Raw genomic sequence first — 15,831 nt, 5'->3', positions numbered from 1 at the left:
TCCCTTCCGCCTTAGGACATCAGAGGACGGGAGCTTTCCCAGGTCTTTCTAAAAGGATCCACAGTATTTATTCTGCCTCAGACAGATCCAAATTTTTAAGAAACTTAAGAGATTAAAAATCTTACAAAGACTTATTTTTGTCCTTGTCAGTTGGAAGTTTATTGTACGTCCTAAGTCACTTCAATTGTGTCCGACTCTTTGTGACCCTATGGACTGTAGACCGCCAGGTTCCCTGTCCATGCGGATTCTCCAGGCAAGTATATTGGAGTGGGTTGCCATGCCCTCCTCCAGGGGATCTTCCTGATCCAGGGATCAAACACGCATCTCTTCTGTCTCCTGCATTGGCAGGCAGGCTCTTTACCACTGGTGCCACTTGGGAAGCCCAGAAGTTTATTAGATATATGTATATACTTTAAATCTCTTCTTTGCTCTGTATGTATACTTTTGAAACAAAAGGATCTTAAGATCTGGAAAAAACTTAATTTCTCATAGTTTTATTTAGTAGCCAATTGCCAAAGTACCCAAATCTTCTGATGTAAAGCTCCATACCATTTCACAGCATCTCTTGCACATGATAAATGTTCAAAGGTTTACTGATGGACCTGCCTCCCTCTCTTATATTCATGTAATTTGCTATTTTTTTTCTTGGGTAGTGGTAGTAGTAACTTAGCACTGGGATACTGTTTATCTAATATTCTAATCATGATCAGAACCATTATTATTAAAAATGCTATCTGGCTCAGTGGTAAACAACACGCTTGCCAATGTAGGAGACATGGGTTTGTTCCCTGGGTCGGGAAGGTCCCCTGGAGGAGGAAATGGCAACCCATTCCAGTATTCTTGCCTGGGAAATCCCAGGGACAGAGGAGCTGGAAGACTGCAGGGTACAAAGAGTCAGACATGACTGAAATGACTTAGCATGCACAATAAACTTCTAACTGACAATGACAAGCACAAAAATAAGTCTTTGCAAGATTTTAATCTCTTAATAACTCTTTGTAAGATTTGGTCTATTAATCAAATGTTACCTAGAGTCCGTCCTGATTTGCCTTTCTAACACTGTTATCTTCAAGTAGTTTTCCAGATGGAATGTTCTTACTCCCTACTAAAAAAGCAGACAACACAAATTGGCTCTTTGATGGAGTCCTGGGGAAATTTTTTTAAATCTGGAATAAAATTAAGTTAGATTCCTCATACCTCACTACAAAATAATTCCAGATGGATGAAAGATTTAAGCATGATAACAAAACCAAAATCCCCCAAATATCATGAGATTCTATTATATAAAAATGAAAACTTGTGGTGTGAAAAACACCACAAAGTTTAAATTTAGGAAAATATTTATGGGAAAAGATTTATAACAAATAGGACATAATCGATAATCATACTATACAGAGAGTGCTTGTGAACTGAGAAGGAAATATGAAATTTCAACATGAGAGAAAATTTACAAAGGACACAAATAGCTCAGAAAAAGAATAAAAATGACAGATAATTTTTAAAAAGTAAACACAGAAATATAAAAACAACAATGCTGTAATTTGGGGGGCCATCAGATTGCAGTGGCCAAATTAAGAGAGAAGGACAATATGCGTAGTCCTGGCCAGGATGCAGACAAGCAGGTGTGCTCTAATATGATACCTGCAAGCATGCAAAAAGATTCAAAATTTTGGAGGAACAAGTGGTAATGGGTGTCAAGAGTCATAAAAAGGAAATGTTTCCAACACAGCATTTCCAATTCTACGAATTTAGCTTAAGAAAATCATCACACAAATTCAGCAACGTAGATGTGCAAAAAATGTTCATTAAAGCATTGGATATAATGTTGAAAAACTAGAAGTAAAAATCTCAATGATAATAATCACTGACAATCCCAAACTCCCTAACTATCCCTTCTGCTACCCTTCCCACCTGGTCTGGAACTGGTATGCACAGAGTACTATATTTCAAATGGATATCTAATAAGGACCTACTGTCCATATAATCAAAGCTATGGTTTTTCCAGTAGCCATGTATGAATGTGACAGTTGGACTATAAAGAAGACTGAGTGCCAAAGAATTGATGCTTTCGAACTGTGGTGCTGGAGAAGACTCTTCAGAGTCCCCTTGCACAGCAAGGAGATCAAACCAGTCAATCCTAAAGGAAATCAACCCTGAACATTCATTCGAAGGACTGAGGCTGAAGTTGAAACTCTAATACTTTGGCCACCTGATGGGAAGAGCCGACTCACTGGAAAAGACCCTGATGCTAGGAAAGACTGAGGATGCAAGAGGAGAAGGGGTGGCAGAGGATAAGATGGCTGGATGGCATCACCAACTCAATGGACCTGAGTTTGAGCAAACTCTGGGAGATAGTGAAGGACAAGAAAGCCTGGTGTGCTGGAGTCCATGGGGTCATGAAGAGTTGGATAGGACTTAAGTGACTGAACAATAATAGTATAGTATAGAACAGGGAACTCTACCCACTATTATGTAACAACCTACATGGGAAAAAATTCTGAAAAGCACAGATACATGTATATGTATAAATTGAAAAAATAAAGACATCAATCTAGTTCAGCTTTACAAGGCCTCTATTTAAAACGAGAAAATGAGGCTTCCCTAATGGCTCAGATGGTAAAGAATCTGCCAGCAATGCAGGGGATCTGGGTCCAATCTCTGGGTCAGGAAGATTCCCTGGAGAAGGGAATGTCTACCCATTACAGTATTTTTGCCTAGAGAATTCCATGGACAGAGGATCCTGGTGGTCTTCGGTCCATGCGGTTGCAGAGTCAGACGCAATTGACTAACACACATACACACATTTGATTATAATAGTATAATAAGCTAAAAAATAAAATTTAACTTGCTAAAAATAAAATACAATTTGCTAAAAAAAAAAAATCAGTGACAAAGTAATTATGGTACCTCCATTCAATGGAATACTATGCAACCTATAAAAATGGAGATTTACATAATGACTTGAAACTCTATATAGTCTGGTAAGCCTATTATAAAGTAATATAAACTTTACTGTTTATATATACACACACACACACACACACACAGAAAATACATGTAATTAACACTATTTAACAAAATACAAGTATTAACAATATTTCTCTGCAGGTACTGGCATCGTGGCTGATCTATACAAAATAATCTCACATGGATCTCATGTACAGCTACAGAAAGAAAATAACACACATGGCTCTTCTCTCTTTTATCTTGAAGACAGCCTTAAATAGCACTTTCCCCAGACCAGCCAGAAAATGAGAAGAAATGAGACAGGTTCTAAATTCCTGGACAGCATGCTTGTTATTATCCTTTCAAAATCTGTGCTATCTCAGACACAGACCATTCCAAACATGCATTCTGTCTGTAAAACTGGACACATCACTTATATTTTCTTTCCCTTGCTTCAGCATAAGTCATCCTTGTAAGACTCACTATAATATCATTGTAACACCATCCCATAATAGTTGTCAGAAGGCAACACAGGTGGTTAGCCAACCATTAAAAGAGTCAAGACAACTAGGGTTTTTAAGATCTCACTACACAGAAAAATTTCCATTTCCATATGCCTGGGTTTATTCATACTTCCACCCAGCTCGAAGCATTATATCCTAGGTATTCGGTCAACACATCTGTAAAAGATACTGGCGAAGTGCAAGGCACTGGACTAGACACTATTGGCAGAAGACAGAGTCTCTGCTCTTGGGGAGCCTATTTTCTTATAAGGGAAACACACAGGGAGCACCTACTTACATAATAAATTATTCATGCAATTGTGAGAAATGCCACAAAAGAGAAATACAGACTGCCAAAAGGAATGGGGTCTCCTCTGGGCAGGGATGGTCAAAGACTAGTTCCTTGAGACGGCTGAAGAATTCTAAAAGGCGTGCAGGAATCAACAAACTAGACGGGGAGGCGAAAAGTTTCCAGCTGCGGGAAGGACCTTAGCCTCTGCAGCATCTGTTTGCTTGACCAGAGGAAGAGTCTGCTTTCATCGTGCTCTTGCCTGTGCTCCACAGTTGGAAGTGTGATCACTGGGTATGTGGGAATATTAGTATAACAGATATCAAAGAACGGTACATTTCTGTCAACTATAAAGGACTACAATATTAACAAAGGCACCATTCTGAGATATTTTCAAATCAATTTTCTTTTCAAATACTTACAAATGTTTTTTTCATTTAGTATGAATTTACTTTTGGAACTTCCAAACTCATATAAAGGGTGTACTGTTATTTCATAATGACCAGGTAAAAGAGGTGGGATTGTAGTATTTTTCTCCAATAGATAACAAGTACGGGACCTGAAATATAAGAAATCAAAATTCAATTGGCAGATAAAATTGAGTGCAATTTTCATAAAAACTTGATTGACAAAAGATGCACTGAAAAATACTTTATGTTCTTTTGTATACAAAAATATGACAGGTCATATTGCGTTTCAAGACTGAAAAAAGAGAGGAAAGTGGTAAGTCCATCAATGTAGTGGTAGTAAAACTAACCAGATTGGATCAGAAAGTAAACAGAGTAAGCAGAGATGATTCTCTCCAGAAACTTAGGATTTCAGCATGCCCTTGAAGCCCCACCCCAACTTTCTCTGGGCAGGCTTGTCCCCCACCTCACACACCTGTCCCCGACTTGTGGACCCCACCATCACAGGGTTCCCGTCACTGGGACTTCAACTCAGCCTGTCTGCTCCTCTGTCTTGGCTCATGGTTCAGTCATACAAAACGTTCTCATCAGCTCTGCTTTCAAAGAGCTTCTAGTTCCCGCCCATTACCTCTCAGACAAAAGTCAGTTTTTCCTCTGTGGTTCCATGGGCTTTTGTATCTTCACAGGGCATGTTTACACACTCTGTTATTCACATACATTTTTAACTTTCCATAAAAACTTTAATTCAAGCAAAAGGGCTTTGGTGCCTCCTGCATCCCCGCCCTGTTCCGCACAGGCTTCCTCACATTACTCACTTAGGACTGAGGACTTGAAAGGGTCAGCTCGCCTCCTCTCAACCGCACCTGTGAGGTTTCTTTACGTGCCAGCAACACAAGACCACCTGAATTCTATAAATCAGGCTTTTCACACATTAATACCATTGTACCCAATATCCTCCCTGGCTGGAATGGCTTTTTGTCCTATTTCTGCTGAGCAAATTGAGTATTCCTACTCCACAACCATGCTTCTGACAGCCTCTCTGGACCTCATACTCCTTAGTCAGTGCTCCCTCAGACCGTCATAGACAATTTCCATCAGCACTTAATCCACAGCATCGTTATGATCTGCTTCTTGTGAACTCCTGGGGCCAGGATAACTTCCTCTCTGTGGGGCCTGCGGTGGTTATTAGTGTGATTTACCAGATTTTTCAGATTCTCCCCTTCTGGGTTCAAAGGAGGATGGCTCTTCCTTGCTCCTCTGAAGCAAGGCACGGCCATGTGACACTGTTCATGGAGAAACTGAGTGGAAGTCACATCTCTCATGTCAGGAAGGAAGCTCTGAAAGGCCGTGCTCCCCTTCTGCCTCATCCCAGTGCATTAAAAGATGAGGGTCCCCTGGCCTGGGTCCCTGAGGGCAGGACGAGGGGCAGAGATGCCAGATGACCCCACGATAGACACAAGACACAAGCAAGAGTAATCCTTTATTTTCATTGCAGAAAACAACGATATAAAACCTGAGGGTTGTCTCTGCAATAAAACCAAGCTCAACTTGGCTGATAAACGAGCACAACACTTAGACTAATGCTCGATAAATCTACATGCACTGGGGAAAAACCCGAGTGTACTTATATCCACATTTATGTCACTTTTCAGGAGGACCACTCATCAGCACACTGGTGCCTGGAGCTCTGCACTGAACTTCTCTGGCCTTGCTAAACAGCTCTGAGGCCTGCTGGGGTCAGGGAGGAGCACACAGAGTGTTCCGGCCTGCAGACACCCTGAGGGCTTCCACTGCAGGCCCCGGGACTTGCAGCTACTGCAAGATCACCTGAGGGGGTAAGGTGGTGTGACAGAACCTGCCACTTGCCTCCTAGCACCCACCTCCCCTGAGTGACATTACCCCAGGTTCACTCAGGCACATTGCCATCAGCTCTGAGAACACATCACCCAGCCTCTCACGCAAATAGGTTTGGCCACTGGTGAAGTTCTGCCAATGAGATGGAGGCAGATATCTCTTCAGGGAGTCTCTGAAGAAAATCATCCTTCCTGTCCTTCCTGCTTCCTGGAATGCAGACATGACAGCCACGCCGGAGCATCATCTTGAACCAGGAGATCACACACTCAAGATGGCAGAGTACCACGGGAAACAGGAAATTGGGTCTCTCGTGGCCATGTGCACCCACGTCAGCCCTGAACTGCTCACTCTGGACCTTTTACGTGAGAGTAAATGCCTGTCTACTAAACTGCTACTACTGTCATTTTCTACTGGAATCTAAACTTGAACCTCACTGATACAGGCAGGCATTGGTTTAGGACAGACCAGTAAAACTTCCCCACAGCTTATCAGAACCCACAGCCCATGAGAAGTGTGTCCCATACTCAAAATTCCCACGACAAAAGAATCAAAGTCATGGCCAAGAGAAGGATTTATTTCCACCCTGACTGAAGTTAAGAGTCACCTTTTTAGGAAATACAGGGCTAGGATTTAAAATTTCTTTTAAAAATTTCCAGAATAAAATCTTTATATTCTAAGATTAAAGACAAGGAACCTTTAGGTTATAATTGTAAATTAACCGAAGTATTTCCGTTACCGCTTTTCAATGCAAACTTCATAAGAAGCAGCACGACCTGCTCCAAAAAGTGCTCTCCAAGAACAGTCCCACACTTTTAAATTGTTAGTTACACACTTCAAATCATGAGGAGTACCTGGAGAAGGAGAAACAACACACACACACACACAATGCATATTAATTTAACTGCACTGGAAAGGTCAACAAGTCAAACCATCCCCAGATATAAGCACAAGCTACGCCTCTGCAGAGGGCCCAGGTTCTGTACGCAGAGATGAACCTGCAGTCCCAGGAGGTGACTGGCTTTCTATTTCTTTTTTGTAGCTTTGGTTTAAAGAAGCTGGCGAGTAAACTGATGACAGTGGGCCAACCACTCAAGGGTTAGGCCTCTCTCAAAAATTCCACTTCCAGGCAACTCATATAAATAGAGGGAGTGACTGTACCGATTTGATGAAGGGACCAAGAAAGGGCCTGGGAGAATTTTAATCTACAGTGACCCCATTTGCAAAAAAACAAAAAAAAATTTTTTTAAAGTAACTCTAAGACTCGAAGTAAAAATAAAAACTATGTATCTCTTATACCACAAACATAGCTTCTGCTGCTGCTGCTAAGTCACTTCAGTCGTGTCTGACTCTGTGCAACCCCAGAGACGGCAGCCCACCAGGATCCCCCGACCCTGGGATTCTCCAGGCAAGAACCCTGGAGTGGGTTGCCATTTCCTTCTCCAATGCATGAAAGTGAAAAGTGAAAGTGAAGTTGCTCAGTCATGTCCGAAACATAGCTTCTGAGTACTCCTAACTATTACTGCTTGACAGCTTGTTACCAGACTGCCACCCATACAGAAATCCCATAGCCAATCTTTAGGTTTTATGAAGCATATCATATACATGGTAATAAACTCACTTGAGTCTCTGGAAAACAGATATTTTGTGTAGGCCTAAACACTTTTCACTTGCATGCACTGGAGAAGGAAATGGCAACCCACTCCAGTGTTCTTGCCTGGAGAATCCCAGGGATGGGGGAGCCTGGTGGGCTGCCGTCTTTTGGGGTCGCACAGAGTCAGACACGACTGAAGCGACTTAGCAGCAAACAACTAAAAGGTGACAAGCACTTCAGAAGATGATAGTCCTAACAGTACTAACTGACACAACATTGGCTCATGGAGAACATAAACACCATACAATGAAGAACTGTCATTCTAAAAAGACAATGGAAAAGAAAAAAAGGAGAGGACAGAAGGAGGGAAATAGGGAGGAAAAACGGAAGAAGGGAGAAAAGAGAAGGAGGGAAAGCAACCAGAGTGTGAAAAGAGGTATTCTATCTCAAGAGTCTCCATATAAATATCTATTAAAAAGGCTTCTTCCTTAATTTTTACACATTATTGGTATGATATTCACTATAGCAATAAATTATAAAGCTATAAGATAGAAAACAAAAACATCAGAAACATATTATAAATCATTAGTAACATAACAATGTTATTTAATAGTAATTTGGGGGAAAAAAGGTATGTTTAATTATGAAAATAATATAAAAACTAAGCTCAGAGGCAGAGGATGAAAATGTTCTTTGTACAGTAAGCTAGGTAACACCTACAAACATTCTTAATGCTTTTAAATAAGACGAAAATGAATAATATAAAATTTAAAGTAGATATTTGGATTTCACTTATGTGACATTCTGAAAGGCAAAATTACAGACAGAAAATAGACCAGTGTCGGCTGGAGGTGGGGAAGGGAGGGGCTCGCAGCAGAGGAGCAGGGGCATTTTCTGGAATGATGGATCTGCCCTGAGTCTTGATTGTGCAGGTGGTTACATGACTGTATGCATTTGTCAAAACTAATAGAACTTTATCCTAAAAGGCTGAATTTTATTTCATTCTAACAGGAAGTCGTACCTTACTTTTTTAAAGAAGAAAGAATATTTAGATCTATCTCTTTATGGGCCTTTTTAAAAGAAATCAAAAGTATGTTTTAAAACATGACAAAGAAATGAAGTTTAACCACAACCTGAAGGGTTCAATATAGACTCAAGATCACTTCCTAATCCAAACAGTAATAACACTGCAATCAGTTCATCTTCTCTGACTCTGATGCACTTACTTTTTTTCTGGCTGTTTACTTGATTTGTTAAATACAGAAGCACAGCTGTTAATAAGAGCCACTGGGAATTTGAAGCCATCCTCATTCTTTTGCAGTCCACCAGCCAGGATGGTCGTTTCACACATAAAGAAATGTCCATCACCTGTGCGCTGCAATCAGTTCTGCATAAGGAGAAGAATTTCAGATGGTGTTCAAACTGGTTCAAGACACTCCTTATCCTGTGCACATCAACACTGAAAATGGATACTGACAAATACCAAAACCTGCTGTGCATTAAAGCCATGGAGCGACAACTAGACTCAGCTGGCCTGGCTTTGGGGGAACATGCCAGTCGGACACAGCTGCTGCTCCGGGAGCTGTTATAGAGCCAATTTTCAAATGATATGCTTCAAGTTCAAGATTACAACAGAGCACATATTTATCAACCCTCAGTACTGCTAGAATAGAGAAAAGCAGCGCCTAAAACTGAGGTCTTGACAATTTTAAGTGATACATGAAATGGCATTTTTAATTAGTATATATTAACTTTTACAGTCACTTATTTACGAGAATACTGGCTTTCTTTTCCATGTACACTGTGATGTTAAGTTTCTATTTCATGTACTTTTAAACAGTTTAAAGAAAATAGGAGGGTCATTAGTCACATATGGGGGACTGCAGATGTGACAGAAACACTGCCAACGACACACAAATGACTGAAATGTAATGACCGCTCCAACAGCTCCAGCCGGGAAGGGACCGATGGTAAACGCGATTTCAACCCGTATCTGCTGAAAACTGAAAGCACAGGACGAACAGTGACGCCCTGGTGAGCAGCAGGGAGGAGCTGCATCAGAGGGAGGCGCTGTCCAACCCGAGAGCTCCCAGAGGTGCCTGTCAGCCCACCCAGCACCAGGTCCCCCTCTAGACACCAGAAACTGAGCCAGACAAAGTCCCTGCCATCGAGGACCTTAGATGCTAGTTCTGGAGATACACAAGTAAACAAGGAAGAAATTTAAGGCCCTGATACAAACTCTAAAAACCAGAGTAAGTCGATGTGCATGGAAGTGTGTGAATGATGGTCTCTTCTCTGGGCTGGATTGTGACTGACCAGAAGCGTGCCATGATAAGATCAGGGAAAGAAGGCAAGAGCAAATACAAGGACCCTAAGATGAGGACAGCTCACCAAGTTCAAAGGTCAGGAAGAGGGGCTGAGAGGACATGGGCTGGTCAGGCCACAGAGAGCCTGAGGTCATCTAAAGGACACGAGCTTTTATGGGGTCGAGATATAAGCCACTCGAGTGTTTTCATCAGGGGAGATCCACGATTTGATGTGCACTTTGGGACGATTTCTCTCGCTTCTACATGGAGCACAGACTCTAGGGGAGAACAGAGGCTGGGGAACCAACGTCCAAATAAGATAATCAGTGGTGAGGACTAGGGTTCTAAAAGGGGGTGGTGAGAGGCCGTCAGATTCAGGATCTGTTCTAGAGATGGGGGACCTTACAAGCCATTATAGGCAGGGCAGGGTGGTGGTTAAAAACAGACAGGTTCTGAATCACAGCTTCTGTACCTACTGTGTAACCTGAACCACTCTATGCTTCAGTTTCCCCATCGGTAAAGTGGGGATGATAACCGTATCTTTCAAGTCTGTTGTGAAGATTAAATTGTAAATGTATGCAAATCACTTGGAATACTGCCAACGACATATAAGTGCTATAAGTGTATTTTGTATATTATGTAAGGTGAAGAGGGAAGTCAAAAATGACTACTATATTTGGTGGAAAAATAACACTGGATGGATAGTGCATGCTTAGTCACTCAGTCATGTGTGATTCTTTGTGACCCCATGGACTGCAGCCTGCCAGGCTCCTCCATCCATGGGACTTCCCAGGCAAGAACACTGGAGTGCGTTGCAATGTTCTACTCCAGGGGATCTTTCCAGCCCAGGGATCGAACCCATGTCTCCTGCACTGGCAGGCAAATTCCCTACCACTGAGCCACCTGGGAGTCCCTGGATGGATGTGCTGTGCTTAGTTGCTCAGTCGTGTCTGACTCTTCATGATCCCATGACTGTAGCCTGCCAGGCTCCCCTGTCCATGGGGATTTTCCAAGCAAGAATACTGAAGTGGGTTACCATGTCCTACTCCAGGGGAACTCCCCGACCCAGGGATTGAACCCAGGTCTCCCACACTGAAGGGAGATTCTTTACCAACTGAGCTACCTAGGAAGCCTAAGAATACTGGAGTGGGTAGCCTATCACTTCTCCAGGAAATCTTCCCAACCCAGGAATCGAACCGGGGTCTCCTGTATTACAGGTGGATTCTTTACCAGCTGAGATATCAGGGAAGCCCTCTTGGATGGACAGTGGTACCATTTAAGTTCTCTCTGCCTGCATGAAGATGGAGGCAGTGATTCATGGAGCCGGAGCTCAAGGATTCCAAGATCTGTTACAGAAGTCAACTTTGACATGCTCCTATGCCCCACTCCCAACAGAAGTGTCCTCCCTGCAGAACATCAAAGAAATGTTGAGGACACAAAGCACTAACAAAGACATGGCTGTCAGAGGAAAGCCTTTCACAACTGACCCTGATGCATTCCTCTGAGTAATGATGTTCCCGTCCACTGTTACTGAATGAAACTTGCCAGCCAAGAAGTCCTCAAAGTGTGCTGAAAATTCCTTGTCAGACCTAATATTACCTCATTTGTATATTGGGATGGACAACTAAGGATCATAAAACATATAAGCAAAGACTAAATCATTAACAAGAAATTCAGGATAAAAAGTATCACCAAAAGGAAAATAAAAATTACTCCCAGAGGAAATACGGATAATATGAGAAACAGGAAAACTAGAAACACACATACACACACAAAACAAACAGAAAACCACCTCTAAATAGTATTCTCTACGTAGGCATGGCACAGTCATAAAAACAAGAAGAGGATGCAATAAAAAAGGAATAATCAGAAACAAAAATAGCTCTTACACATTACATACATTGGCTGATATTAAAAGACTTCTAATGAAAGATAAAATATTGAGTAATCTTTCAGAATAAACAAAAGACAGAAAAATGTGAGAAGAGATATGAGCAACAGGAAACTGGGGGAAAAAAACACAGTGATTGAACATCTGAAAAACTGGAGCCTACTAATGAGAGAATTCAAGAAACACATTTCTCAGTGAAAGCAAATGACAAGATGCCACCTGTTAACTGCTGAGCACTGTAACACAGAGTCTTAACCAAACAAATACGAGGGACAAGCATACAATTCACGAGTTCACCATTAGTTTCTGGGTGAATAACTTCCTAACCAATCACAGGGTTGCTGAGTTTACTTATTAGAATGAAAATGTATTCATGGAATGTCTAAAATGCCAATTGCTAAAGTTAGGTGGCGTGTACAGGAATAGCTGAATAAAGAGACCCAACATGACCATACCATGACTAAAACAATCACAACCCATATTCACAGAGTGTCTATACATTATCTTGAAATAAAACAATCCCTCACTACAAGATTATATTTGTTCTACAAAAGAGGAGAGTGTCCCATGAAGTGGCAGGTGGGGGATGGAGGCGGCTGAGGACAGCTCTGGATGGGGGTGCTGTGGACTTAAGACTGGCTCCATTACTAATGATGGCATGACTGAGTGCAAATCACTCGATCCCTCCTGGCTTCAGCCTCAACCAGGGTGCCTGGAGGCAAGCTCTGCCCAGGGTCTCCATGAGAGATTCCCCTCCTGGCTCCAGCCTCAACCAGGGCGGCATGGAGGCAAGCTCTGCCCAGGGTCTCCATGAGAGATTCCCCTCCTGGCTCCAGCCTCAACCAGGGCGGCATGGAGGCAAGCTCTGCCCAGGGTCTCCATGAGAGGTTCCCCTCCTGGCTCCAGCCTCAACCAGGGCGGCATGGAGGCAAGCTCTGCCCAGGGTCTCCATGAGAGGTTCCCCTCCTGGCTCCAGCCTCAACCAGGGTGCATGGAGGCAAGCTCTGCCCAGGGTCTCCATGAGAGGTTCCCCCAAGTCAGGTGGGGACACTCCGTTCCTGTGGGCTGGCACAAGCACACTGTGCCAACAGTCCCATCAGGGACTCCACTGAGCAGGTCTGAGCGCGTCAGGGTCGGGGTGCTCAGGAACAGAAGAATCAAAGTCACTGTCACCAAGGCTGGCTTAACTGAAAATAGCCAAGATGATAAAAAGGACTTTCTTGTTACAACATTACACAGAAAACCTTGAGAAAGACATTTAGGCCATACAGTATCAATATGCTCATAAAGTATCTGACTTCTCTACCAAAGGGACTGACTGGAGGCTGGAGCAACACATGAACAGAGCTTTCCAGTGAACAGGAAAATGAGGACACAGGAAACTTGTCTCGACTCCCTCCTGACAGATACACTGTCAGAACTTGCTTTTTTCCACCAATGCCTTATTCCTTAGAGGAAAGCATACCTTTTATTGAATTTCAGGAGCTAATTTTCAAAACTAGGCAAGCTGTCTCTCGACACATAGAAGAACACAAATGTAAATGCCAAAGGGGTAAGAGGGAAGAAATCACACAGGCAGGTGCCAACTAGAGCCCTGTGTCCTTGCATGGGGGAGAGCCACCTGCTTGAAAAGTGGCAGCTACGGGCCTTGTTTTGCCAGATTTTCTTCTTTTTCAAGAGTAGGTAGAAATCTGGGATTTTACATGAAATACTCAAATTTTTAAGCATAAGCAGCTCATTCATATTTTTCAAACATCCTAAAGGCCAAACAGTGGACTCGTCAGAAAAGGCCCTGATGCTAGGAAAGATTGAGGGCAGCAGAAGAAGGGGGCGACAGAAGATGAGATGGATGGATGGCATCACCGACTCAATGCACACAGGTTTGAGCAAACTGGGAGACAGTGAAGGACAGGGAAGCCTAGAGTGCTGCAGTCCATGGGGTTGCAAAGAATCGGGATACAACTTACTGACTGAACAATAACGAAAAGCCAAACGAGCTATGTCTTTGGGCTGCCCAAGGGCTACCAGAGTGTCTCTTGAGTGATGTAATTACCTTAAAGGATTCCAAAATGTCAATAAATCCTTCTGTTTAGGAAAACTGATCACGCAGAATCAATTTATAAAACTGCTGACCTAAAAAAAAAAAAAATCTATCCTTTGCTTGTTTGTTCCCATGTCTTTAAATATATCGGCCCTGAGTGTGTATCCTGAGAGCCGGGGTGCAGAGCTCGGCCCCTCCCGCGAAAGCTCCACACAGGTGCTGTTTTCATTCTCCTAGGCTCTGAGAGCTCTGCCTCCAGGATGCGTGAGGTCCCAAATCTTTCTGCTGAGGACAGTTAGAGAAAAAAATAGAGAAAAGCAAAGCTAAAGGCAAAAGAGCACCAGGAACTGCAGTCCTGATAAACTCTTTAGTTGTGACAGCTTGTTTTTTTTTTTTTTTTTTTTTTCTTTTCAGGGGGTGAAGGGGAGACAGGAGGGCAGAGAGGGGGTGGGGATGTGACAGAGAGTGACTGAGTGCATTTGGCTGATGCAAGTCTATCCTGCCCTGAGACAGCTTAGGTGGGGGGAGGTGAGTAAAAACCCAAAGCATGTTTACCCTGAGCTCCTATCCTTGTCATCACAGTGAGATAACTCCCCTGTCATTAACTCATCAAGCATGAGACACTTGAAGGAGAAAGCCGCTTAACCGTAAGACAGCGAAACACATGTGCAGGCAGGTGGCTGAGTCTGCAGGAGAGGCGGTGTCTGCATGGTCACCCCGAGCAAGGGAAACTGGATGGAAGGCAGTGTCCTACTGCTGGCTCCCATCCTCCCAATGTCCCTTTTCTTACTGTTATCTATTAGGGAAGATAAAAATCATTAAAAAAAAAAAACCCTCTGATCATCATCCACTTTCCCAATTCCACTTCTCACTTGTACCCCCTACTCACAAGGTCTCAAGTTCCTCAAGCTCAGCCCTCTGGAGAAGGCTCCCCAGGAACAGAAACTGCAGGTAGGTAGACTCTACTGTACTAGTCAAGTCAAGTGCAGGGATTTAAGTAAAACGAGATGCACCCATGGGAAACCCCAACCTGGCTGAACTGGGAAGGGGGGAGCAGTGAGGAGAGGAAAACACAGACTTCTCAACACTGAGAGCTTAGAAGCCGTCTTCCAAAAGGTGACTGAAAATTATTTCCACACTTGAATTCTATACTCAAATACTAACTGAGAGAATAAAATACATTTTAGAAAGACATACCAGATCTCAGAAGATACTTCTTCCTTGCGACCGTTCTTTGGAGGCTATTAGAGGATGCTGTCTGTTGTTGTTTAGTCACTAAGTCGTGTCCGACTCTTTGCCACACTATGGATTGCAGCCCGTCAGGCTCATCTGTCTATGGCATTCTCCAGGCAAGAATACTGGAGTGGGTTGCCATTCCCTTCCACAGCGGAATCCTCCCCTCCCAGGGATCGAACCAATGTCTCCTGCATTAGCAGGTGGAATTTACCCTCTGATCTCTTTCCAGGTCACACTAAGATGGATTCCGTTCCCCTAGCTGCCCAGACCCCTTCATGACGCTGTCTATTCGTGTGTTTTCCCTTCTGCCTGGTGTTCCCTCTGTACTCCTCTCTGCCACCCTCTGCTCAGTTCACCTGGGAGCCTCCTGCTGGGCAGCAGGATGAGCTCACCATCACCTCCGTGACCCCTCCTGGGATTCCCTGAAGGCCTGCTGCTCCTCCTCCTGCTTCCATGACGGTGATTCCATCTCTACGACAGGGGCTGCACAAACTCTGGCCTCTGGGCCAGACAGGACCCACCTCGGCTTTTAGCAATAAAGTTTCACTATACAGAGCCAAGCCCATTTGTGTACACAGCGCCCATCACATCACATCACTGCACTGGGACTGAACGGCTCCCACAGAGACTGCGTGGCCAAGCCTAAAATAATGACCACCTGGCCCCTTCTAGAAAATCTGCTGACCCCTTCCCCATTCTGTAATTCTTCCCACAGACTACATGCTCCTTGAGAGAAAACACTCTCTCTCTCTTCACTGTAAGCCACG

The 15,831-nt window shown here is 43.4% G+C and overlaps 1 protein-coding gene across 10 annotated transcripts in view; it reads right to left on the bottom strand.

The window, feature by feature from the left end:
• LIFR (LIF receptor subunit alpha) overlaps window positions 1–15,831 on the bottom strand; it is a 186,035-nt gene that overhangs the window by 45,837 nt on the left and 124,367 nt on the right. For 5 of the 10 annotated variants that reach the window (XM_025270581.3, XM_025270583.3, XM_025270582.3 and 2 more), the window contains 3 exons: window positions 8,817–8,977; window positions 6,736–6,850; window positions 4,161–4,297 (listed from right to left, as the gene is read on the bottom strand). The exons of 1 other annotated variant lie outside the window; for it this stretch is intronic. In XM_025270581.3, the coding sequence (XP_025126366.3) occupies window positions 4,161–4,297; window positions 6,736–6,850; window positions 8,817–8,977 (413 nt within the window). The remainder of the gene's footprint in view (window positions 1–4,160; window positions 4,298–6,735; window positions 6,851–8,816; window positions 8,978–15,831) is intronic. 4 more of the 10 variants (XM_025270587.3, XM_025270586.3, XM_025270588.3 and 1 more) reach the window with 1 other exon arrangement.

Source organism: Bubalus bubalis, chromosome 19 (assembly GCF_019923935.1).
Source record: "Bubalus bubalis isolate 160015118507 breed Murrah chromosome 19, NDDB_SH_1, whole genome shotgun sequence".
NCBI lineage: Eukaryota > Metazoa > Chordata > Mammalia > Artiodactyla > Bovidae > Bubalus > Bubalus bubalis.
Note: the sequence above shows the minus strand (reverse complement) of the source record. Positions and strands in the feature narration are given on the sequence as shown.